The sequence below is a fragment of the Monopterus albus genome, unplaced genomic scaffold (assembly GCF_001952655.1).
Source record: "Monopterus albus unplaced genomic scaffold, M_albus_1.0 scaffold181.1, whole genome shotgun sequence".
Classification (NCBI taxonomy): domain Eukaryota; kingdom Metazoa; phylum Chordata; class Actinopteri; order Synbranchiformes; family Synbranchidae; genus Monopterus; species Monopterus albus.
Genome location: NW_018128061.1, coordinates 717,381 through 741,039, shown reverse-complemented (window position 1 = coordinate 741,039; position 23,659 = coordinate 717,381). Strand labels below are relative to the sequence as shown.

Sequence of the window (23,659 nt, the reverse complement as noted above, 5' to 3'; positions counted from 1 at the left end):
GTTGTTTGTCTACATGTCAGCCCTGTGATGGACCGGCGCCCTGTCCAGGGTGGACCCTGCCTCTTGCCCAATGTCAGCTGGGATTGGCTCCAGCCCCCTGCGACCCTTTTCAATAATAAGCAGCATAGATGATGAATGGATGGTTTATTATGAGCTACCTACAATAAACCCCCGTCGCCTTAGCTACACTTTGTGTTTAGTGCTAATTAGCACATGGTAACAGGGTGAGCATGGTGAAAACTTATACTTGCTAACCATCAACATGCTAGCATGGTCGCCGTGTGCATTAGCATGTAGCTAAAAGCAGAGTATCACAGAGGTGGCCCCTCCCCATTTAAATGATTTTTGCACAACACAACTTAGTTGTTTATGTATCCAATGTCTATGGTTTATTTCTTTACAGTAATTAATTATTGTCTCATTTGTTTCTAATCTTTTTCCTCCAACAACATGCAGTTGTCCTCCACCAGTTTCCATTATGTTACTGTAGTTAAGCACCTCAGAAAGTTCTTGCACATCCGATGTGGATGTTATGGCAAACGTCCTGCTCAAACACGACTCAGCAGATGTTAAGGGAGGTGGCGGAGGTTACTCATTCACTTTTCCCATCCGCATTTCCCCAGTCGGCCGGAGGATTCATCCTTCACATAACAACTCTGCTCCCCTAATCTCCTGGTTGCCACAACCCTTATTTTAGCCTCTAAATTAAACCCAGAGTGCAGAGAAAACATATTTTGCTGTAATATAAAAAAAGTTTGTGGGTGTTGTTCTTGGAGGTGAGGGCTGTCTGCCTGGTTGGTCTGAGTGAGTCCTGGGTGCAGCCTGACAGCCCCATGATTAATGATGACAGACTGTGGAGCTGCTCCTTCATTACATGACAAGTCTTTAACCTCTCCATCATCAAACCAAAGTGAGGCCAAATAAAAAGGGGGCAGATTTGAGGGAGGTTAGAGTTAACCGCTGTCCAAGGATGTTTTTTTTTTAGTGATCAGTTTCTTGCCTGTGAAGACGTCAGTATCTCTGCTCTCTTTTCCTTTGCCCTCAAAGACACTAAAATAGTTTCTTGAATTAAAATCATTAAGCATAGCCACAAATTACAAACATCTGTCTTGCTGCTTTCCCTGAATTGTCTGTGAGTTAGAGATTATGGAGCCCTTCCCAGAAATGGACTCCTCTGTTTTCATTTTGTCTTCTCTCCAACTTTATCACTTCATCCATCATCCTACTATGAGGGCTTTTCAAGTGGTCCAAAAATAAAGAGGACACAGATGTCAGCCATGCTATACTGATGTTTCTAAAGCCAGCCATAAACCCATCACTTACATCCACCCACAGTCTGGGAGAATGTTGAAAATACACTTTTCTCGCTTACAGAAAAACACTCCACGAAACCACTGACAAACCAAGCTGATACACTTCAGCGCTCCCGTGTTAAATTACACGCATCCAACAATATATCATATTTATAAAAAGGACACAACTAAGATCTATTGCACCTCTTTTTTCTCATGTCACAAGTCGCCCTTTGTAAAAATAAATAAATCAGCAGGGGGAGTTTAGTGGTGTACAAAAGAGCAAACACAATTATGGCTTTTCTGCTTGTGTGCGAGGTCTCAGCTGCTTTTGATCTGACTGCGCTCTGTGGGCTCTTAACTCTGTTGTCAGCGTCACAGACCCAGCGCTTAACGGAAAAACGTGCTTTGGCAGTGACCTAGCGAAGTATTGGAGGCCAGCTAGTGGGTTAGCCACATGCGGGGGGTGGGGTGGGGTGGTTGGTGACACCATCCTCTGCCTTCTGCATCTGGATCCTCATGGTCACATTTTCTCATTCCTTATGGTTGTTCACCCTCTTCATGAATGCAAGCGGCTGTAGTTGGCTGACCCAGAGCCATGCCACAGACTTGGGAGGTCAGAAAAAGACTCCAAAATACACAAGCATGGATGGCAACAGAAAGAGAGTGTGAAGCAGAATGAGATGCTTGCATGGAAATAAGCAGACATGATTACTCAAATGCAGTCATTAAGGAGGAAATGTTGTTTTTCAAGCTGTCAAGATGATTAATGACTGAGAGCAAAGCCACTCAAATGCTGTTGTTTAGTCTAACCAACAGCCCTGATCTCTGCCACTAACCCAGAGCAGGCAGGATGTGTGTGTTCAGCAGAAAAATGTGAAAACTGTCCATCCCCATTTCCCAAAGCTCATTGTGACACATTGAGATGTTTTATAAAACAGTCCAAAACCCAAAGAGGTTGCATTTACTATCATGAATGATAATGATAGATAATGTGGTGTTTCCACAGTTTAGCCAGGAGTTGAAGCTAGAGGCTCTGTCCTGCAACCCCAGCCAACCTTACCCGGTATATCACTGCGTTTTCCATACGCATCAGTTAATCCAAAGGAGAATGTACATTCATACTAACTAGATCTACACTGCAATACAAGAACAATGCTATGTCTTCATGTACATCTTCTACATGGATCATTACCTGGTAATGCTGACTTTTTGCTAAGGACAAGCAGCTTTAGCTGAAGTGTTTTAGCATTATAATATACCTGTAACTATGAGGTGAATATTTAAGACCCTTCTCAAGGTTTTTGTTTGAACACAAATCAGCTGGACACTGTGTTTTTACTCATGGAGCTGCTGTTACAACAAGTTTCAAAATGAAAAGCCGGTTGTGTCATGATTCTGCCTCACTGCTTCCAGTGTCATTTTTTTATTTTGACATTACTTCCTGTTACAGTCTCATCTCAGCTATGGACTCTTTACCCTAATCAATGATAAATGCTTGCACCTGTTTTTACCCATTTATAGGCAGCTTCCTCCCACCAGGAAGCTGCCAGATTGTTCTAGACTCCCGTTCAGACTTTCCAGCGTTATTTCCTGTTACTCCTGACCCCGGACTGCCTTTTGACCACCGAGTACTGCCTTACCCTCCTGGAGTTGACTGTTTTCTGTGTATTGACCATTGGACTTCCCTCACCAACCTCCCGCTGTTGGATCCCCGTGTGTGTTTGTCGGCACTGACCCTGGACTGGTATTATCGACTCAAATGTATTTTCTGGACTTCTGCACTGTACGCTGTTAGTGGTGAACAGTAAAAAGACAGTTATCTACTTTATCCTGTCTGGCGTTGTAATTGAGTTCACCTCAAACAATATTGGCAGCTTTACTTGCCAATCCCTGACAGGTTGTTCTCTAGTTTGTTTCAAACACTGCTAAGAGTTTAGGTGCCACCCTTATCATTGTAAACTGCATATGTGCAAGACTGAAAAGCTTGACCCCTTGTAGGAACACTTGCTAAAGTGTGTAGGGCTTGAACAGTGGCTTTCAAAACAAATTTCATGTCTATTACCACTTTAGGTTAATAATGACCAATAATTTTATGAAAGAAACCAATGTGAGACACTGGTTTTTGGTGTGCACCATGTTCATTGAATATATTTTATGCCTCAACAGATCACCTGGTCTATAAATGTCAATGCCTTTTGTGAGTTTGAGTCCATACAGTGCCAAAGTCCTCAGAAACTTCACATCATCATGCTGGAAGGCTGATAAGGATTCTGCTTTCAGCAGCTGCTTGGACTAAGTGATTTAGTAGCTGTGAATGATGAAACAGTGCTCCAGTGTCTCACAGCCTGACTGGCTTTCATCATTATGCAAGCAGCTGCGGGTTTGGCTGATGTCATGTCAGTGGATGGGAACGAGAACAAGAAGACATATTAGTTTTTCACATTTTGTGTCTTTGGTTATTTGATGAATTTTGGATATGAAGGACAGAGTCTGACACAATCATGGGAATGTGGGATTGAAGTGTGAGTCAGTGTTGCGACTGAACGTTAGTTTTTAGGGTGAAAGCCCATTCCTGACCTTGAAAATAAGATAACAAGTCAACAAAATAATAACTCAAGGTGTACTTATTAGCATTTTCCAAAGTACAGGACGATCCAGGTGAAAACTAGTAAACACACCTTCGATTAAAACTATTTTGTACAACTATTTTCACAATCTCTTTAGCAGTAGCCTATACCAGTTTTCTCCAGTTTTCATTTAATTTACTTTATGCATATCAACAGTTGCAAAATAATTCAATGGACATCACCAGGTGTGATGTCACCCATTGGTTTGGAGCAGGATTAAATTGCATGTTACTGATAAATAAAGTTACAGATTAGAGTTGCTGCCATTTTTCTTTTCTTGGAGTCAGGACTTTCCAAATAAAAGCCTTGGTTCCTTCCTGCTACCTCAGACTAAATACTAGCTTACTGAAAACATGAGCCTCACTTCCCTCCTGCTAGCTATTGAACTACCTAAACTACCGTGAATGCTCATGTTAAACTTAAAGAAACACCAGATGATAACGTTCTTTGAGCGTCTTATTATTGTAGCTTCAGTAGAGCTGTGTGGAAATTATGATATAAACAGATGGTCTGAAAAACCAACCAGTCATCAAATCATTTGATAAACCCTGAAGTCTTATTAATTCAGCATTAACATCTGACATGAACACTTATTAAAGGATCTGAATTCAGAATTTGCACCCATATTGTCTCCTAGAAAAGTTTATTGACCCAGTATTTCTGGAGACAAGTCGAGGATTTCTTGGAGCAGGCACCTGGTGGCCATCAGCGGCGCTGCACTTTCAGGCTCCAGGCGTGCTCTGTGCTGCCTGGTCTGACAGCACAAATGACTGACATGAACAGTGAGGGAGCTGGACAGATGAGAGCCACAGGCGCTGGGAGTGGGGGCGTATGAGGGTCAACACGTCGCTCTGCATGTCAGGGGCCATGATTAATGACCTGCAGGCCTTGCTCTTTAACCCCCCGTCCTACAGAAGTCACTGCAGCCACTGCTCATTTAAATCACGGACAGAGATGGACATGCACAGGAGACGAGGGGTTACGTACAAGTGCACATATATATGTACACAGGCAGAGACAAATTTCGTCTTAGAAAATACCTCGCTGCACTTTTCCAGGTAATTTCAGGGCGAGAGCGATGATTTCTTAGATTACTGTGTGCACGGCTGTGTGCCTGTGCAGTGTCGAGGCTGAGAGGGCGCCCGAGCCTGTGTACTGGTTCCCAGCTTGTCAGGCAGCTGTCGAGGAGTGATTTATGACCACTAGACTCCAACCTGTCTTCACTGCCAGTTCGGTATTGTTACAACTGACAGCTAATGAGGCCAGACATGCTTTCAAGCAGAGCACTTAACAGGACTTCAATCTTCCCCCGTCACAAGTACCATTTTTGCACTCTCTCTCTCCCTCTCTCTCTCGCCCTCCTCTCTCTATGCCTTCCTTGTTCTCTGTCTTTCTGTGGTGGAATATCTGACAGGCAAAAGGCTTCTGCCTACAAAAGGAGATGTTTCAGAAGGCAAAGGCAGCAGAAAGAGTCCCACTCTCTCACACACACTTACACTGGCAGTGGGCACCAGCTTGATTTAATCTAATAATAAACAGTTTTTACCAGTGTTTAAAAGAACAGTTACAGAATAATGTTTATTTGATTTCTTAGATGAGAAGATTGATGACGCTCCCCTATCTAACTGCTCAGTATGAAGCCAGATCCAGGAGCAGGTCAGTGTAGCAGGATAAAGGCTGGAAACAGAAGGAGACAGGAAACAAAATCCACCTACCAGCACCTTTAAATCACTTGAATCATTTGAAACGAATAACACCTTTAGTTACTTTATAGATTAAAGTTACTTTATTTTTACAGATCTGTACATTTTATTTTCCCTCCAGATAATCTCCTAAGATGTTTTCTGGAAAGAAGCACTTAAATAGGTGGTAATTATAGTTAAATGAGGAGTGATCAGTTGGTGTACCTCCAGTTATTTTTAATACTAAGCTACACACATACAACTCAGTTAAATGAAGACTAAAGTTTCCATTAATGGGTTCACTGGGATGTAAATGCAGCAATTTCTTTTATGAAACTTTATCTGGAAATCAACAATAAACTCAACACAACAATTGAAATAATGAAAATAAATTAATATATGTACCAAACTACATGTTTGTTTTCAGGAAACTGTCAATAAATCATTAGGATGTAAAGATCCTGTGAAATAAAAGTACAGTATTACCAGTTAGTTTAACAGGTCTGTAATTTGCTAATGTTTCCTGTGTGTGTTTTTATGTAATTTGATACAAATAATGAGGAAAACAGTCAATTCTTTGAGAACAGCTTCTATAAAAACCCTCAAAGTATGAAGCTTTGTTTGTAGGTGAAAGTGCCCAATGATAGAAGGATGCATATTACCCACACTGCTGAACTATTCCTGTGGTGTTTTGAAGTCTGCAGATCTGTTTGTTGGTAATATAATACACTGGGGAATAACATTATTTATTGGCTTATATCATGTTCACATTAAAGTCTGCTGGGTGCTTGTGTTCATATGGAAATAGTGTTGAAAATGGCTGTTTTGACTGTAATTATAGCTGGTGTTGAATTGCTGTAATTGTGCAAGTATGTTCTTTACAGTATGTTACCTTAACCCTGATCACATTTATGTGGAGATGTGAACAAATTCCCCATGTCTCCCAGCTCCAGCTCTCCTTTTCTGTGAATAGGCCTGCGGGATAAAATCACTCACACTCACTGGCAGCTTTGCCACCTTTAACCCCTTGTTCCTTGTCAGCCGTGATTAATGGCAGGCTAACTAGCAGCTAGTGTGCAGTGCTGGCTGTGCCTTTGTCTTCTGGATACTTAATGAACTCTGACAAGTCTTTTGCAATTGCACGACCCTGTAATGGTTTCACGTGCTGCAACAGCGTCTCCTGGAGGCCAAAGGAGAATCAGTTCTGTGTCATTTTGTTGTGTCTTTATCACAGTGTTTCTATGCAGATAACTCATGGACATTTTCAGGTTTTGGCTATTTAGTGTGCAGGTATCAGGCCTCTATATATCAATATAGTTGTAAAATAAACTTGATTTTTGTTTTATATTCAGCCAAACTTCCAGTTGCATGCTGTTGGTATAGAATTATCTTAACCCTGTAACAAGCAGATGAGTTGAGCTGACGGGCCTAGCTAACCTCATGCTGTGCAGCCAAGCCTTGTTCAGACACACAGAACTTTATTTTAATTCTAATGATCTCTCCAGAATTCTGCCAAATATGTCAGGATGATGATGAAGTGGTGCTGCCATAACAACATGAGTTTAACAACCTTATCAGGAAACAGGGGGAAACAGTCAAAAATGTTATTGTTTTGGGATAAATTAAATTATGTAGCCTAAAACGGGCTATTTTGATAAACGTGCTACTCTATTTTGTTCTACATTTCTTCTACTTAATACTATCACCTCACTAGATATTTTACTCCACTAAATTTAATTTACACCTGTTGTTACTTCCCAACAAGTAATATTAAAATGCTTCTTGGACATTTATGCATTAGTAATATTAATCCATAACAACAAATAATAAATTCAGAATACTTTTCCTTGTAATATTTATAGATGCATTTGGTCAGTAGGATAAGAGAAGACGTTTTACAAACTGTAATGAAGAAATACATCATTACAAGTAAAAGTCCTGTATTTAAAAAGTTGTACTTCTGCTGAAAATTGGCCTCTTGTGATTATTAACTTGTTCATAGGGACGAAACCCTGAGCAGTGTTTTACTGCTGTAGTTGTTCAAAGTGGAGGCTGGAGTTTTTACTTTATATACAGTAAGGAGTTTACGCCGGTGGTTGGCCTCTCCCAGGAGTCACAGGATGAATCAGAGGGGGGGTGAGATGGTTACAGGAAGAGGCAAAAAGTTCAGATACACACACCTGATCGGCTAAACTCTGCTGCCCCCTGCTGGAAATCTCTCTTCAATACACTCTGCTGTGTTTATATGAAGTTTTATGAGGCAAGAACAGTTGAACATTTGCAAGTTCACGCTGTTTAATGAAGTGCACTATTTAATGAAGTGCACTAAATCCAGTGCGCAAAGCGGGACTTTTGAGCTCATTACGCAAAGATGTCACGCGGTTCAACCTCTTCAGCCCTTTCTCCTCACATTTGAAAGTCCTATTTTCCTGTTTTATTACAGGTGGATACTGTAGGACTTGTCTCTGAAAGGTTTATGTCAGGCCTGAAACGTCTTCCGTCCCAGCAGCTGTGAGCTCGTCGTTCCTGACGCGCTTCCTTGCTGCTGCTCCCCCCCTTTCCCTGACTCCTCCTCTGTCGGGTTTCTCAGTCCCAGCGATCTTCCTAAACTTTCCGTGTCCAGGCTTCCCGACGCGTCTTTGTTCAATGCGATGCAAGGACGACAGTGGGAACAAATGGAATGGAAGCGTGTGAGATGTGAACTATAACGCACGGTACCGATGGCCGAGCAGGGGGACAGGCCTCTGACCCCGGTACCCACACTAGAGCAACTTTCCAATAAGGACTCTCGAGGGAATCGCTCAACGTAAGTCTGACTAAGATGGAGAGGAAGGGCCCGGTTTGTTTCCAGGCGGTTCAGGCCTAATGCACCGTGGCTACACACAAAGGGCCCACTATTCTTCCAGTGGTGTATTTCAGTTAAAGGGCTGTGTTGGCTTTATATTGATGACTGTGACGTGTACGTGGCACGGAGAAGGCGCAAATAATTGAGTAAAAATGGGAAATTACAGAGGACAGAAATTTGAATTTCATTGTCTAGTTGTGTGGTAAACGATGCTCTTTCTTTTACCTTGGTCTCTTTTATGCATTACGTGTTGTGTGTGTTTTGATGGAGCCTTTACAGCCCAGTCCTGCAAAATGAAGGACAAATCTGACTTGTCGAATTCAAGTGATGCACAGAAGAGAACAGTGCCTTTTGTGTCCAGGTGTGAAGTGGAGAATGGAGGTGAGAGGAGACCGAGGGGGCGTGTACATTCCCCTGCAGACCTCCGGCTGCGTCTGGATACAGAGTCCGAGGCCTCAGAGAGCAGGAAGAAACTGCCAGGCGCCAGGTGAGCAAGGTTATAGTGGCCTGACAATCAGCTGGTGACACCTTATGGGTGTCAAAAGTTTGTGTGCAGATTTGTTAATAAACATATCAGCTTACAACTACATTCTATTATGTTATAATTGATTTATGAACTGTTTATATATGGCTCATGAATGATAAATAGGGTGGTTAAAGTAAAGTGTTATCAACAAGCCTGATAAAACCACTGCACCTGAAAGAATCTGCCCACTCATAAATTATATTTTTTGTTGTTTAATTCACTTTTCAAGGAAAAAAAACATTCTCTTGTTCCAGCTTCTCCAGTGTGAGGAGAGGTTTTGTGCTATATTAAAGAGTTAAAGTTACTACATAGTAGAAGATACTTTATTCAATTGAGAAATTTGAGATGAGCCTACAAACAAAGAACAGACAGTTCATTTTCACACATAGAAACCATCTAAAATACAAATATGCCAGTGTTAGAAACAGTTGAGATTAATGGCAGCGGTTGCTCCATTAACTGTTCAGCAAGGCCTAACACCACAATGACGTGCACTGAGTCAGTGAACTGACCAGTTCTCGTGCTGAGGCTGTTTAGAAGGCTAATGGCTCCTGGAATAAAACCAAACCTCCTTTTATTTGTTTTGCATGCATGCGAGTTACAGCTGTGCTGGGGAGCTTTGTGTTTTGCCCATAATGGTGTCGTGCAGTTGGTTCTTATCCTGGTGACCAAAGGGTGTAAAACAGTGAATAGAGGAAAAAGTTGAAATACTTTTGATAAAAGACAAAATAGGATGTCTGATCTATTATGAAAGAGTTTAGTTTATGTAACCAGTGTCTATCCAGAGAAGGGTTTCATGAGAATTAAGACATAAATAGACTAGACTGGGTTTGTTTTGAGTGAACTTGGCTGCTGGATTCTCTTAGAACAGCGTCAGCAGGATTTCATCACATTCCAACTACAGCACTGCCCCTCCCGCATGACCAAAGTGCTGTTTACAGATTTAGCTGTAAGCAGCTCTTACATAACCACGGCAACTAAATGAAAGACGTTTACTTTGGTCTAACATATACTGTGTGAATCAGTAAAAGTGAATGCACACATCATGTTTGCTCACCTGATATGTTGCTGTAACTATAGCGTCCCACCATTAGCTGACCTCCTCAGGTGTTCCCATGATACTTAACCATAAACACTGATCTTTTACTTGTCAGACTGAAACCTGTGGTAAAGCTTTCACCCATGTTGGCTCCCGGTGATTTTGAAGCAAAGCTTGAAAGGAAGAAATGGCAGCCCCGCCAGGTAGGGACACATTATTCTGGTCTCACAGTTCTTATCAAACCTTCAGGAAATGTCCTGTTTTTGCAACTTCTTAACAACAAATGTTGTTCTTTTCAGTTATCAAAGACAAACGCCCAGTATCATAAGTTATTCAGCGAAATCAGCAATGATGAGTTACTCAAACAAAGTAAGTTTCAGATCCTGTTTCTTACATGGGCGTGGGAAGCAGAGAAATATTAGACTGGTGATCTAAACATGAGGTGTTGTTGTTGCCGACAGGTTACACTTGTGCCCTGCAGAAAGACATGTTATATCAGGGCAGAATGTTCGTCTCTGACAACTGGATCTGTTTCCACTCCAAAGTATTTGGCAAAGATACCAAGGTAGCTGCAATAAAGAAATGAATGTCACTGCCAGTTCTCGTTCTGTGACTGAATTCTCTGGTATAAAATGGTGATTAGCATTAACTGATATTAAAAAGTGTATTTCCCCCTCTCCAGATTTCAGTTCCAGTGATGTCTGTAACAGGTATCAAAAAAACTAAAACTGCGTTGTTAGTACCAAATGCTCTTGTGATTCAAACTACGACCGACCAGGTAAGAAAACAGTTGAGACGATCAGTTTTTCCCATTTAACATAAACATGAAAGTGATTTGAAGTTATTGTTTTCCAGCATGTGTTTGTGTCGCTACTCTCTCGAAACACCACCTACAAAGTTCTGAAATCCATCTGCATTCACTTGGAGGTAAGTAACGTCATCTATACAACTCATATTAACACTGATTCATTCTAATAAGATTCAGTTGTTTCTACTTTTATCTTTCTGAAAGTCAAGATCTTAAAATCTTAAGCACAAACATAACATCTGCAGTTATGAGGGTTTGTAGCTATTTTCTATATCACAGTTATTGTATAGTTTTCTATTATGAACTGTTGGTGGGACAGAAATGAAATTTGAAAACTTTGGATGCTAGAAATTATGATTTACTATTTGCACTATTTGCAGCCTAAACAATTAATTGATTCTTTAAATGTGCAGCAGAATAAGTGAGAGTGAAAAGTCCCGCTGTGTCTGAAGATGCATATGTTCCTGTAAAACCATAATGTGTCATTTACGCTGCAGTTTTATGGATTAAAGAAGAAAGATTTGTAAAAATCCATTGAGTGAAACATGCCCAGTATAAAACAGAAATGACTAGATGGTGAGCATAGTGAAGCATTTAGCAACTAACGATCCACATATTTCCCTCAGGGTTTGGTGGAGACCATAAGCAGCTAAAAGGAGAGTGAATATTGGAGTTAAATTGTCCAGGTGGCCAGAAACATGACTCTAAATGAATGATGATGCTGCTCCATGTCTTCTGCAGGTGTAAATCTGCAACTTTTTACTAACACGTTAGCCATAGATTTGAGAATATTGATACAACTCTCATATCTGTTCACTAAATGTGTGGCTACCAGCAGCAGGCGGTTAGCATAGCCTAGCTTAGAGACCAGCAACAGGGAGAAACAGCTAGTCTGCTCTGAGTCCCGTATACCATGTTTAAGGAAAATCCACTTTCTGCTATATGCTGAGCATCACGTTTGCTAACATGCTAGCCAAAACTACTTTATAAAGAGATGATATGTCAGCATGGATTGATTATTGAATGGGCTGACGGGGAACAGGCCCAGGGCCCTAAGGGATCAGGAGGGTCTTGGAAAGGCAATCAACAAGAAAGTGATGCAAAATAAGTATAAATGGGTGCAACACAGCCACAAAGCGAAGCAAAATGAGCACAAGGACATGCAAACCAACCTCATAGACAAAAACAAGTTCAAGGGCAGAGATGTGCCAAGCCGTCGGCCACTGTCGCGCCATCAGTGAACGTCTGTCGGTGCTTGTCCTTCCTATGTGTCCTGCACCATCGGCACAGGTTGGCCCCTGTTGGCGGCTTTTTGGCTAATTTGATATGTTGAGTCAGCATCGTTGGTCGGGCCTCACTGGTGAGAGAGAGAGACCACTCTGATTGGCTGTTGAGCTTAGTGAATCAGCGCAGAAGAAGAGAACAGTTTGGGAAAGCCCCCTCAGCTTCTCGTTGTTGTATCCATGATTTCACACATTTACTGTGGTTTCTTCTTGTTTTTTATGTCCACAACCTCCTTTCGTTTTCCACAACCAAAAGACCAAGAACAGAGAACAGCAGTGTCATTTGCAACTTCTTATCAGACATATTCTTGATTGGAAGCAGCTATAAACAGCAGCTGTTTTGAATGAGAGGTGTTTTATTTATAGCTTATACTTTGGCATTCTGGCTTTTCTTCTTTCCCAGTTTGAATGAAGAATACAGATACTGCCACCTGCTGGAAGGGGGGTTTATTTCTCTCACGCTGTTACGGTGTCGCGTCGATCGGCTTCCTGGCTTTGTTTGTTTACCTGTTCTCTCCCCGCTACTCTGTCACCACAATTAGTTGCCATGTCAGTCACCTGTTGCCTGTTATCTCCCGGTCCTGTCCTTTGCGGTTTCTCTCTCCAATCAGTCATCGTTCCTCCCACCTGCTGCTCGTTGTCTCCCGGTCCTGTCAGGTATATATACACCCTGTCTTCCGCCGCATCTTTGCTGGTTCATACCATACCATTACCTTACCTTTATGCTATGATACGCTTACGTTTACGCTAGGCTACCCGGTTAGCATTACATGTGTTCATGTCCTGAGCTTTCCGCCTGTTCGACTCCGTGTTTCCGTCCTGTTCCTGTTTGTTTCCGCATGTCAGCAGCTCTGATGACGCCGCATGGGGTCAATCATCAAGCTCGCTGTTTCTGTTGGTTACGTGCGTAAGCCCTCGGCTCGTCATCCTTCAGTTTCCTGATTGCTGATACTGCTACCCTGTGTGTCTGACTAACTCCACGACCCTGTATACTCATCCGTCGACTCACCTGTCATCCTGGTCCTCCTGACTGCTGCCTGCTTACCTGCTTGTCTTCTGGTTCCTGTGTCTCCCCTGCTGCCGGCTCTCCTGCTCATCCTCTGGGTTTCTGGTCCCTCCCGGTCCTCTCTGGTCTCCTGCTCATCCTCTGGGTTCCTCGTCCCTCTTGGTTCCTCCTGGTCTGTCTCGGGTTCCTGCCTCGTCCCTCCTGGTCTCCTCCTGAGTCCTCGTCTTCCTACCACCCAGCCTTACCTGTGTTGTTGTTCATTAAACCACTTTCTTTAGCTCCTACTCCTCCTGGTCTGTGTCTGCTACTGGGGTCCACACCACACTCACACGTAACACACACAGGTGCAGAACGTACATGCCAGTCGGCCTTTGGTTGTGGTCTGTGCAGTGTGTTCAAGTGTCACTTTTTCAACTCGACTGGCCCAGACAAAGACGACGTGAGGCGACGCAGAGGTCGGCCTTTGTCGGTGCTAGTTCTTTCATGTTGGCTTGGTGTTTCTCTGCCCTAACACAGAAAAGACTGATGCAAAGCAACTAAAAAGAAACACAAAACCCTCTTTCAATCTGGGGGTTTTGCTCCCATGTAGGAGGGGTGGAGGACCTTTTACATATCTGTGCCTGGGGGCCCAATGTCTTGTAATCCATCCATGCATGTTGTTATTGTATATAGGTATGTTGTGCTGCTGTGAAGTAGCAAGAAAATCTTATTTCTGGTTTAAAGAAGATAAATATTTTCTGTTTCACAAAACAAAGTGTGTACTCTGCCATTCCAGATGGATGATAAGACATGCAGCAGCCCCGTTACTTCTTCCTGTGATAACAGCTTCAGGGTCAACCGCCCATCGTCCCTTCCTCTGGTCAGTCCTCTGGGCCCTCCGTCCATTTTATGGGATGTTTGTAGTGTACATAAGGAGCTTTGTTTGTACATTTTCCACTGTGATAACAGAGCTATAGGAATGTCTTGCTTTCGTGCTATACAATACCCTCTCTGTCTGTGGTATCCATTGTATATTTGTCTCTGTGTGCTCTGCAGGACTTTCCAGAAGCTTTCTCTGACCTCGATGGGGTCGTGCAGCAAAGACGGCAGGTGCTGACGGAGAGCAGCAGCTCTGACTCTCAAACTCCAGATTATGACAAAATAACTGGTGTGTGCCTTTTATACAGTATATATGTCTACCCTTTACAAAGCTGCTGTAATCCTCTGTACATATTATTCTTTTCTCCATGTGAGCTCATTGTCATTGTGGCACAGACAGGCCATAGTTTGCACATAGGTGGAGCGTTGCCAAGTGAAATTTGAGCCATTGAGGCTTTGCTTTTGTTATAGTGATTGGCACAAAAACAGTGAGGTTGCTGTTGAATAATGAATTAAAATCTGCAGCTTATTGTTCTTCATAATATCAGGTTGCCATTTTCATCTTAGAAGCCTTTGATCTCCAAGGATCTCTAAGTTTGTGATTGCGTTAGTATTTGTCGGGGCTTGTTGTAGGCAACCAGACTCACTGGTTCTCTGTTTATTTGAGCAGGCTTCTCCAGCCTCCCAGACACTTTCCTAGGTGCAGTAAAGAGTGGAGAGGTTTCAGTCCATGCAGACATCCACCTCCAGACTCCAAGCCAAAAACACGGAACTGCCCTTAAGAGCGGTAATTTAATAACTCCATCTCTGAGTGAAAGGAAGCTTTGTTAATACATAAACTATTGGGTTTCCCAGAACAAATCCAGTATCAGGGGAAATATCAGTTATAAACCAAGTGTAATCAACATAATAACCACTGACCTAGTTATATTTTTAAATAGGTCATTTAGCAGTTTAGGCAAATAGTCTTATTTGTTTTTTTGTGTTGAGAATCACATGGAAATATCAATATGTTTCATGTCTGTACAGAACATATGAAGCTAGAACCAGCAACTCATTAGCTTAGCTTAGCATAAGGACTGGGAAAGTAAAATACAGTATGCTAATCAGTGAGCTTTACAGCATCCTATAGGTGGATTTTGTTACCTTTGCTCAGAACCAGGCTAGCTGTTTTTCCGTTTTCTGTTAAGCCAAGCTAATCTTATCAACTGCTGGTGGTAGCTTCATGTTTTGCAGACATGAAACTGGTATCAGTCTTCTCACCTAACTGTCAGCATGAAAATGAAAAGGCAAGTTTCCAAAATATTCAAAATATTCCCATAATGCTGCAGCTCATTTGTTTACAAAAAAAATGTTTTACTACAACTAGCCTCTACAAATTGAATATTTTAATCTTTTTGCTGTTATTTGTAGGGACAACCAAGCCACCCCACAGAGTCACGCTCAAAGAGAAAACCTCACAGCTTGTGTCGTTACATGCCATCCTCCTAATCTATTTGTTTTTGTGAGTAACCTTTCATTATGTGGAATCAGAGTGTTCTGACAAGACTATTGTTAGATTTCTCCATTCTCATTATTTGGGCGTGTTAGCGATTGCTCTGTGTGGTTAGTATTTGAATGCTCATCTGTCATGTGTTTGTGTGTCTTCACAGAGTTAGTCTTCTTGTCTTGTCCTCCTGTTACATGGCTTTCAAGATTGTGGCTCTTGAGCATCGTCTGAACTCCTTGTTGTCCACCTGGGAACACATCCGTAATGAGTGAGAGCACCTCTTTTTATTTCATTTGGTAGTGCAGCGCCACATAATGGCTAATGATTTGGTGCCAATCTTGTTACAGAAATACTATGAGCCACAGGTCCCAGGATGAGGTGAATGCTGAGATCTATGGAGAACTGTCTACCAACCTGTTCAAGCTGGAGAAGGTTGTACAACTAATATGGCCACTGAAATAGCTTTTATTTCATGTTCAGTAGGTTTTTTTTTTTCCTCACTGACAGCCCATGTGTCTGTTGCTATGTGAGAATGTCCTGGAACTATATATTAATAAGAATTAAATTGTTTATTTTGTGTATAAATGAGACACACACACACACACACACAGTGCTTTCTTTGGCTAACTTTGGCCGCACTCCTTAAATGTGACAACACAACAGTCACTGCACCAACCAAGGACCACAACTTCTCAGTTTTACATTTCATTTTTTGTATGAGTTTAATAGATTTATTTTAGCAAACAAATGAGCTATACAGTAATGTGTCAGTAGTGAGCTATAATGGTGCTGGTACACATACTTTTGCACTCTGGTCATAGCCAGCTAGCCGTTCCACCCATTTCTAGTCTTTATGCTAAGCTAAGCAAACCCGCTGGCTACTTTAGCTTCTTACTTAGCGTACAACCATGGGAGTGGCACATTTCCCAAAATGTTGAACCATTCTTTAAATAAATCTTGGCAGTTGTATAACATCTATGGATGTGTATACTTTACTCAGCACCATAATAGCACTTTAATATGTATTTAATGTGCATGTTTTCGGATGTCTAATGTATATATTTTTATCCTAGATTCAAAGAAACCTTCAGAAGCTACTTGAAGAGACTTAAGAGAGGATTGTTTTCTGCCTGTCTGGACAGAAGCTGTACTTTAATAAGAAATGTGGGTTGAGCGCTGCAGATCAGTCCTGATCATATTTGGTAATAGATCCGTCGCCAAAGCAGAGACTGCTCGTTCTTACAATTGTGTCAGCCTTAATTTAAATAGTGCAATAATGCCTTGTGTGCCTGTTTCTCTCAGGACTAGTTTATCAGTCTGTTTAAGTTGTGGCAGAGGTAAACTGAAGCAGTGCCCTAGTGTGCCAGTGTTAGTGAAGGGAAATAGTTTTAGTGTAGTGTAGCTAAGAGCTTTCATTTTGCATTTCACAAGAGTGGGAGTTTTATTAAGGTGTTTGGTCCAAATGTCCCATTTCAACGTTTTTCCAAACATTTCATAAAAGGTCAACTTGTGCTTATCTTCTTTTGTTAGAATTAAATTTCAAATTATATTTGTCATGTATATAGGTTTGTACAAATTAGCCATTTTTTTATAACTGTCATATCTAAGGAGAAAAATTTACAGTGCACTTGAACATAGTCAGGCTGCTTGGGCTGAGATAAGGAGAGGTTAGGTGAAAATATTTTGAAATGAGTCAGGTGTGTCAGGTGCAATAGAAGTGTGCGTTGTAAACTACAGTGGTGTGGTAATGCTTTTGTTTACATTTACATTCCTGTATTGCATCATTAACTACAGACTGAAATAAATGTCACACGTCCACTGCTTCAAGAGTATTTTCATATACTGGGCGAAAGTCGTGACACAGGTCAGGTGACGTGAATGTAGACGAATGAATGCAAACAGTGACGTAACCTAATCACGGTTATTAACATCACTACAATGGTGGGTCTGTTTTTATTGAATTGGCAGTTTCTGTTTACAAAAATAAAAGTAGCAGTACTACAGTGTAAAATGTTTATTTTCAGTTTAAAGTTCTGTATTTCAAGTATAAAATATTTAAAATAAAGTCAGTATTATCAGAAGAATGTGCTTAAAATATTAAAAGTAAAGGTATTCCTTGTGCAGAGTGTACCTGTCAGTGTTACATACTTATGTATTGTGTAGATGTGTAATTAATGCATTTGAGTATAACAAGAAATGAAATGTTATAGCAGGTGTAGGCAGAGACTTGTTTCTGCTGTTCAGTCATAGATTTTGAACATAACATTAAAAGGTTGACAGTTTAATCAGACACTAGTTAATTTAAAACCAAGGTTCAAAGAGTAAAATTATCTATTGTCTCACTAAAATTGAAAATCCAAAAAATAAATACCAATTTGAGCCTCTGAACTTTTTCTTTCCAGCCCATATTACTGCAGAGTTTTTGGAGGGGGGCTAAAGTAGCTAACTGTATAAAGTACATCAATTTTCTGCAGATCAGGTACTTTTACTTTTGATACCTCTTCTCAGGACAAATTGACATCTTCCTCACTCTCCCGTTGGTTTTGTTGTACTTCTTAGGGCTGGGATAACTTGCCCTGTTAGTGTTATTAGCAGATGTCACCACATAATTCCCAGCATACTATTACCGTGCACACCTGAGTAGATCTAATCAGACTGAAACCACGCGTGTGGGTGTGCAGAGCAGTACGGCTGTCAAGTAAATGTTGTGGAGTGAAAGGTACCACTTCCCTCTGAAATGTGTGTACATATAAAGTAGCAGAAAATGGAAACATTTCAGTACAAATACATCAATATCTTACTTGAGTACAGTTGTTGAGTAAATCTACTGCACCACTGTTCTTCTGCTTCCAACACCGTGTGTGGTATTGTTCATATTTTCCTCTGTATCTGACTGTTCCTATCTGTGCCTCTTTAGCTTTGTCCTCTTCACTCCCACTCTGTAGTGACTCATTTTTATTTTCTTCTGCTCTTGGTTTATTATTGCAGCTCTGTTAAAAATACAGTTTTATCATTTATACGAGCACATGTGTGCATTACACAGCTGCAAAAGCAGCTTTGCCATGCAGCTTTGAGTGATCCCAGAAACACAGTGGCTTCAGTAATGGGGAACAGAAGAACTTTTTAGTCGGCCATGCAGTCAGACTGAATACCCGAGCAAGAGGAGCTCAACAGAGCTTCAGAAGTTCTCAGGTTGCCTTTATGATAGTGGATAGATGGGAGTCACTATGAGTGAAGGGCTGATGACAGCTGCTTTCAAACAAGATTCTCTGATCTGATGAGGTAAAGGCTCACCTCTTTGGACATAGCCCAACCAAAGTCCAGACTTCCCAGAGAACTTCTGTGGACAAACCTGAAGATGGAGTTCACTGACAGCCCTTATCCAAACCGATGGAGCTATGAGAACTGTTATCCCATTCTTCTGCCCAGGTCCAGGTGTTCACAGGTCGTAGACATTTAGTCAAGAAGACCGGAAGTTGTAACTGCTGCCAAAAGAGCTTCTACAGCCCTGACTTTAGGAAACGAGAACTTCCAGGTTGTGGTTTTAACAAACTAGCAAAACATTCTCAAAATCAGTTTTAACTTTGCCATTATTGGTTATTGAGCCTTAGCATGATGGGGAAAATGTCACCTTTCTCCATTTCAAATGAATTATACAAGGCAATAAAGTGTACGAGAAGTGAAGGGGCTTGAAAACTTCCTGGACCATGTTATATAACAAGATGCACGAGCTTAACAAAAGATGAAAAAGACACAAAAAGACATGCAAAAAAACGTATGTGATGTGAATGTATAAAACGGGTTTGTGGAGGTTTGTCGTGCTCTTACACCAACGCGTCCTCCCACTCTGGATTTCTGAGCCAATGACTTTCACGCCTCCGCATCTCGTCTGCCCATCAACCCGCGTTCAGCCCCCTGCATGACGTAACACCCAGGCTGGAAGTGCAATGGCGATATTGGACAATAACAGCCATCGCTTCTGGGGACCACATCTATATTATGTGGCTAACGTTAAAGAAAACACCCCCAGTCGGCTGCAGAACCACATTTAATATCGGCACAGTGCGCGAACGTCAACCTGCGACCGGGAAGGGAGATTTGCCAGCCTGTGGACGCGATGACAGTTTAGACTAAAGCGCTGGTAAGTGCAAACTCTAGCGATTGCAACAGCATTAGCAAAGGCTTTTCCAGTAAATGGTCTCATGCAGGCAGCAAGCCTCAGATTTCAAAGGGGTGTGGCGGCGTGCTGGGTACCACTTCTGACTGACGGATGCTGATAGCTTAGCAACAAGGAAGGGAAAGGAAGCAGAGCGGAGACAATGGATGTGCGAAGTGTCAGCATCGTTACTGGGTAAGGCTGAGCTGAGCCTGTATTGTTTGACCAGACAGAGGCAGCCGGCGGTCATCATCAGTCACTTTGTGCCAAGTCAAGTCCAAGGATCCACGAACGCGGAGTGGAAATGTAAACAAAGGGTGTGGGCCTTTCAGCTGGCCTGAGATGCTCTGCCACCAACCATGACTGGTGTTTACACGGAGGAGAAGCTTGTACACACACGATGCAGTCATGTTAGTCATGTAGTGTCAGACTACCAGCTGCCCAGGGCCTCAAGATGTTCTTCCATTATCAACGTTCACCAGCTCCAGCTTCTAATCATGTCTACGTTACTCTGAGCTTTGGACAAATGGCATGCTTATGTTAAAAAGTGTATTTCAAACATTTATTTAGGAAACTCACCAGCAGATTGACTGGTGATGAAAATAACCATTAGCTGGCTGCAGCACTACAGAAGTGTAAGACTGCCTCATGCCTCGTGCGTTGGCAGACGTGCAGGACTCGGTGGTCTGTTCAGTGCAACGTGTAAACGTCTGCTGTGCAGAATAGGAAGCTGTTCAACAAGCACCTTTCCCCAACAGTCTAGTCTGTACAAGGCTGAGCGTGTATTGTTTGACTAGGAGGAGTGGCCCCGGGTTTACTCCGTCTCTGTCTACATGGTTTCATTAATCACAGCTTTGTTAAAACGTGCACCACTGAAGGACCAGATTGACTACGTCCGCTCCTCCCTTCGCCATCCTGTCTCAGAGCGTCCCTGTGTCAAAATCTCATTCAGGATATTCACTATTTGAGTGTATATTGTGTTTGTTGAACTATATGTTTCTACTCCACTGCATTTATTTGACATCTTTAGTTACTAGTTGCTTTACAGATTATTAATCCAAAACACAGTGAACAAATAAATGAGGTGTTATGATTAAAGCTACCCAGCAGAATGATCCAAACCTTTACAAGCTGCAGCATTAGTCATGTTTAACACATGGATTATAACAAAGTCAAAATGAGAAAATATGTTTGGATAAAAATGCTGTTATTCAAGTAACATTTTGAACAGTGACATCACCGCTTTAACCTAAATGGCCTGTGACCTGTCACTGTAAACACTTTTAAAGGGGGCCTTATCAGAAAGTTGTGCCCTTTGTATAAAAACATACATAAGTACATAAACTATAGGTGTTTAGCAAAATACAGGTTGTTTTTATAAAGTTAGTTGTATTGAATTGCTTCAGCTTCTCTGTATGTCAAGTAATTAAGACAGAAAACCTCCTGCGAGGCCGAATTATCTCCTGACAAGAAAACTGTAAAGCTGCAACCAATAATTATTTTCATTATGGCATGTACACACACACACACACACACACACACACACACAGATATCTCATCCTGCAAAGTGTTTTGTAGCCAGCTTTGTATTCTTGATTATAAAACAAATGGCCCAGCTCATATTTAGATGTTACATCCAAGAGAACACGATTCATCCACGTGCCACTGAGTCTTCACATATTGTTCTTCTTCCCAGGTGTGACGTGTGAACAGACAGCATGGCCACACAGGAACCGTCCCCTCCTTCGTCCATGGAGAGCAATAAACCCGGCTTCCCCAAGAAGATCCTGGGCAATAATCTGGAGGACAAGCACCTGTGCAACTTCTGCCACAATATACTCAGACGACCGTTTCAAGCCCAGTGTGGACATCGCTTCTGTTCCTACTGCTTCAACCGGACTGTGAGGTGAGGAGCTGTGCAAGCGTATCGACGACGAGAGAGGACAGATGTGAGCCCTGCTCCGTCTGCATGTCAACAGACACACGTTTGTGAGAGCAGAATAAAGAACAGATGATCTGAGCATGCAGGAGGATTGCCACACTTGTAGTGTTCATAGTTGCTCGTGCTCACTTTTGGCAAACTTGAGTGCAAGTGGAGCATCCGCTGTTCAGTCTGACCTGGAAGCAAAGGGTCATCCTGTTATACCCTTCCTTCTTCTTTCAAAATAAAAGCTGGGACAAAGGTGTTTATAACCACTAGATGGAGACAAAGAACAGTATTTGGTGTCTCCATTACCTTAAAAGTCACAGTGTCCACACTAAACTTAACATTTTAACAGATGAAATTTATGAATTAACATTTATGAATGAGGCTCTTTGTCACTTGTGGGCAGAAATCTGATGAGCCTGATATGGGCTGGTTGGAGGTACAGTGGTGTGATCTGACTCCATGTCCAATTCAGAATGAATAAACCTGGCTGATCCTCAGTCTACACATCCTCACACCCACAGTAATTGAAACTGAATAAGGCATACACCTAACTGACTTTTTAATGAGAACTTTCCCTTTAAAAAAGAAATGACCCTGACATCTGGATGTGTGTGCTGCTGCAGCTGGCTAATCAGAAGTGTTTGTGTACCTTTCACAGTAAATTCTATATGGACTGTGGACTGGACCTCATTGATTTGTTAGTTACTCTAGTATAGTTTGTATAAATTATACAAAACTATAAAGTAACTGAAAGCGTTCATATAGGTGGAAGTAGTGGTGGAGGTGTATAAAATAACAACAATAACTGAGTAAAGTATTTTAGAACTGCACGTCAGTACTGTACCTGAGTAAACAGTTACTTTCCATCACATCGTGTATTTGCAGTGTATCAGCATATATTGTTGTGTCATTGCAGTAATGGACCCCAGAAGTGCAACGCTTGCATTAAAGAGGATATTTTTGAGGAGCCTACATCGATTTTGAAGCAAGGATGCGTGAGTATGTTTTTTACCCTAAAGAAAAAGTGGGATTCTTGTTGAATTAAGGGGGATTTTTTTCTAACATTAGTACAAGTGAATCCATGTACTGTACATAGTTTTTACAGTAGCAGCACCAGTAGTGTTTTTGTCAAAGTACTTAGAGTCCTGGTTTATTTTCTCAGTTAATCCATCGACTGTTTGGTCTGTAACATGTCAGAAAATGGAGACTGCTTGTCTTTGTCTTCTGTGATAGTAAACTATATCTTTGGGCTTTTAGACCATTGTCCAGAAACAAAGCAGCATTTTTCACCATTTTATGTCACAAGGGGTTAATTGACTGACTAAGTGAATAATCAGTGGATTAACTGATTATGAAAATAATCATTAGCACAACAGAAGTATAACAGCAGCCCCATGCTTCATGTGTCACTGAACATGCAGGACAAATGTTGGTGATTCTTGGTTTCAGTTCACACCTAAAAACACAGCGGTACAGTTAATACTGTCACCTCACAGCAACAAGGTTCCAGGTTCGAGTCCCGACCGACCTGGGGCCTTTCTGTGTGGATGTTCTCCATGTTCTCCCTGTGCCTGCGTGGTTTCTCTCCAGCTTCCTCCCACAGTCCAAAGACATGCAGCTTAGGTTGACTGGTGACCTATAGGAGTGAGTGTGTGGTTGTTTGTCTACATGTCAGCCCTGTGACAGACTGGTGATCTGTCCAGAGTGGAGTCCACCTGTCGCCCATTGACAGCTGGGATTGGCTCCAGCCCCCCCACAGCCCTATTCAGGATAAGTGGTATAGATGATTGATGGACAGAACACATGTCAACTTCTGCAGCACTATAGGAAATTCAGCCGATTATAGGCCTGGACAAGGGAGAGATACTTAGATGGATGCATATGCATAGATGTAGGGCAAGGTTCAATATGCAGCATAAATAATCCATTTAATGTGCAGCTGGAATAAACACAGTGTGACAGCAATTCCTTTTGTTTTTTCAGGCTTTTCCTGACAATGCAGTTCGAAGGGAAGTTGAAAACCTGTCTGCTGTTTGCATTAATGAAAGTTGCACTTGGACCGGCAGCATTAAAGAGTATGAGGTGAGGTGACTTTTGACCAACCTTCATGATTTG

At 41.8% G+C, this 23,659-nt stretch overlaps 2 protein-coding genes across 2 annotated transcripts in view; both read left to right on the top strand.

The window, feature by feature from the left end:
* The first annotated feature begins 8,047 nt into the window (after positions 1–8,047).
* Positions 8,048–17,470, top strand: LOC109969752 (GRAM domain-containing protein 3-like). Its single transcript, XM_020616862.1, has 14 exons — positions 8,048–8,410; positions 8,811–8,936; positions 10,130–10,217; positions 10,314–10,383; positions 10,476–10,579; positions 10,697–10,792; positions 10,870–10,941; positions 13,887–13,970; positions 14,147–14,258; positions 14,640–14,756; positions 15,383–15,473; positions 15,622–15,726; positions 15,806–15,890; positions 16,532–17,470. Exons 1-14 carry the CDS (start codon positions 8,325–8,327, stop codon positions 16,568–16,570), a joined length of 1,275 nt encoding a protein of 424 aa, XP_020472518.1. The 5' UTR covers positions 8,048–8,324; the 3' UTR covers positions 16,571–17,470.
* A 1,911-nt stretch (positions 17,471–19,381) lies between these two features.
* LOC109969783 (TNF receptor-associated factor 2-like) overlaps positions 19,382–23,659 on the top strand; it is a 10,237-nt gene continuing 5,959 nt past the window's right edge. The window contains exons 1-4 of the mRNA XM_020616931.1: positions 19,382–19,599; positions 21,311–21,520; positions 22,461–22,539; positions 23,528–23,626. Coding sequence (XP_020472587.1) covers positions 21,333–21,520; positions 22,461–22,539; positions 23,528–23,626 — 366 coding nt within the window. The 5' untranslated portion in view covers positions 19,382–19,599; positions 21,311–21,332. The remainder of the gene's footprint in view (positions 19,600–21,310; positions 21,521–22,460; positions 22,540–23,527; positions 23,627–23,659) is intronic.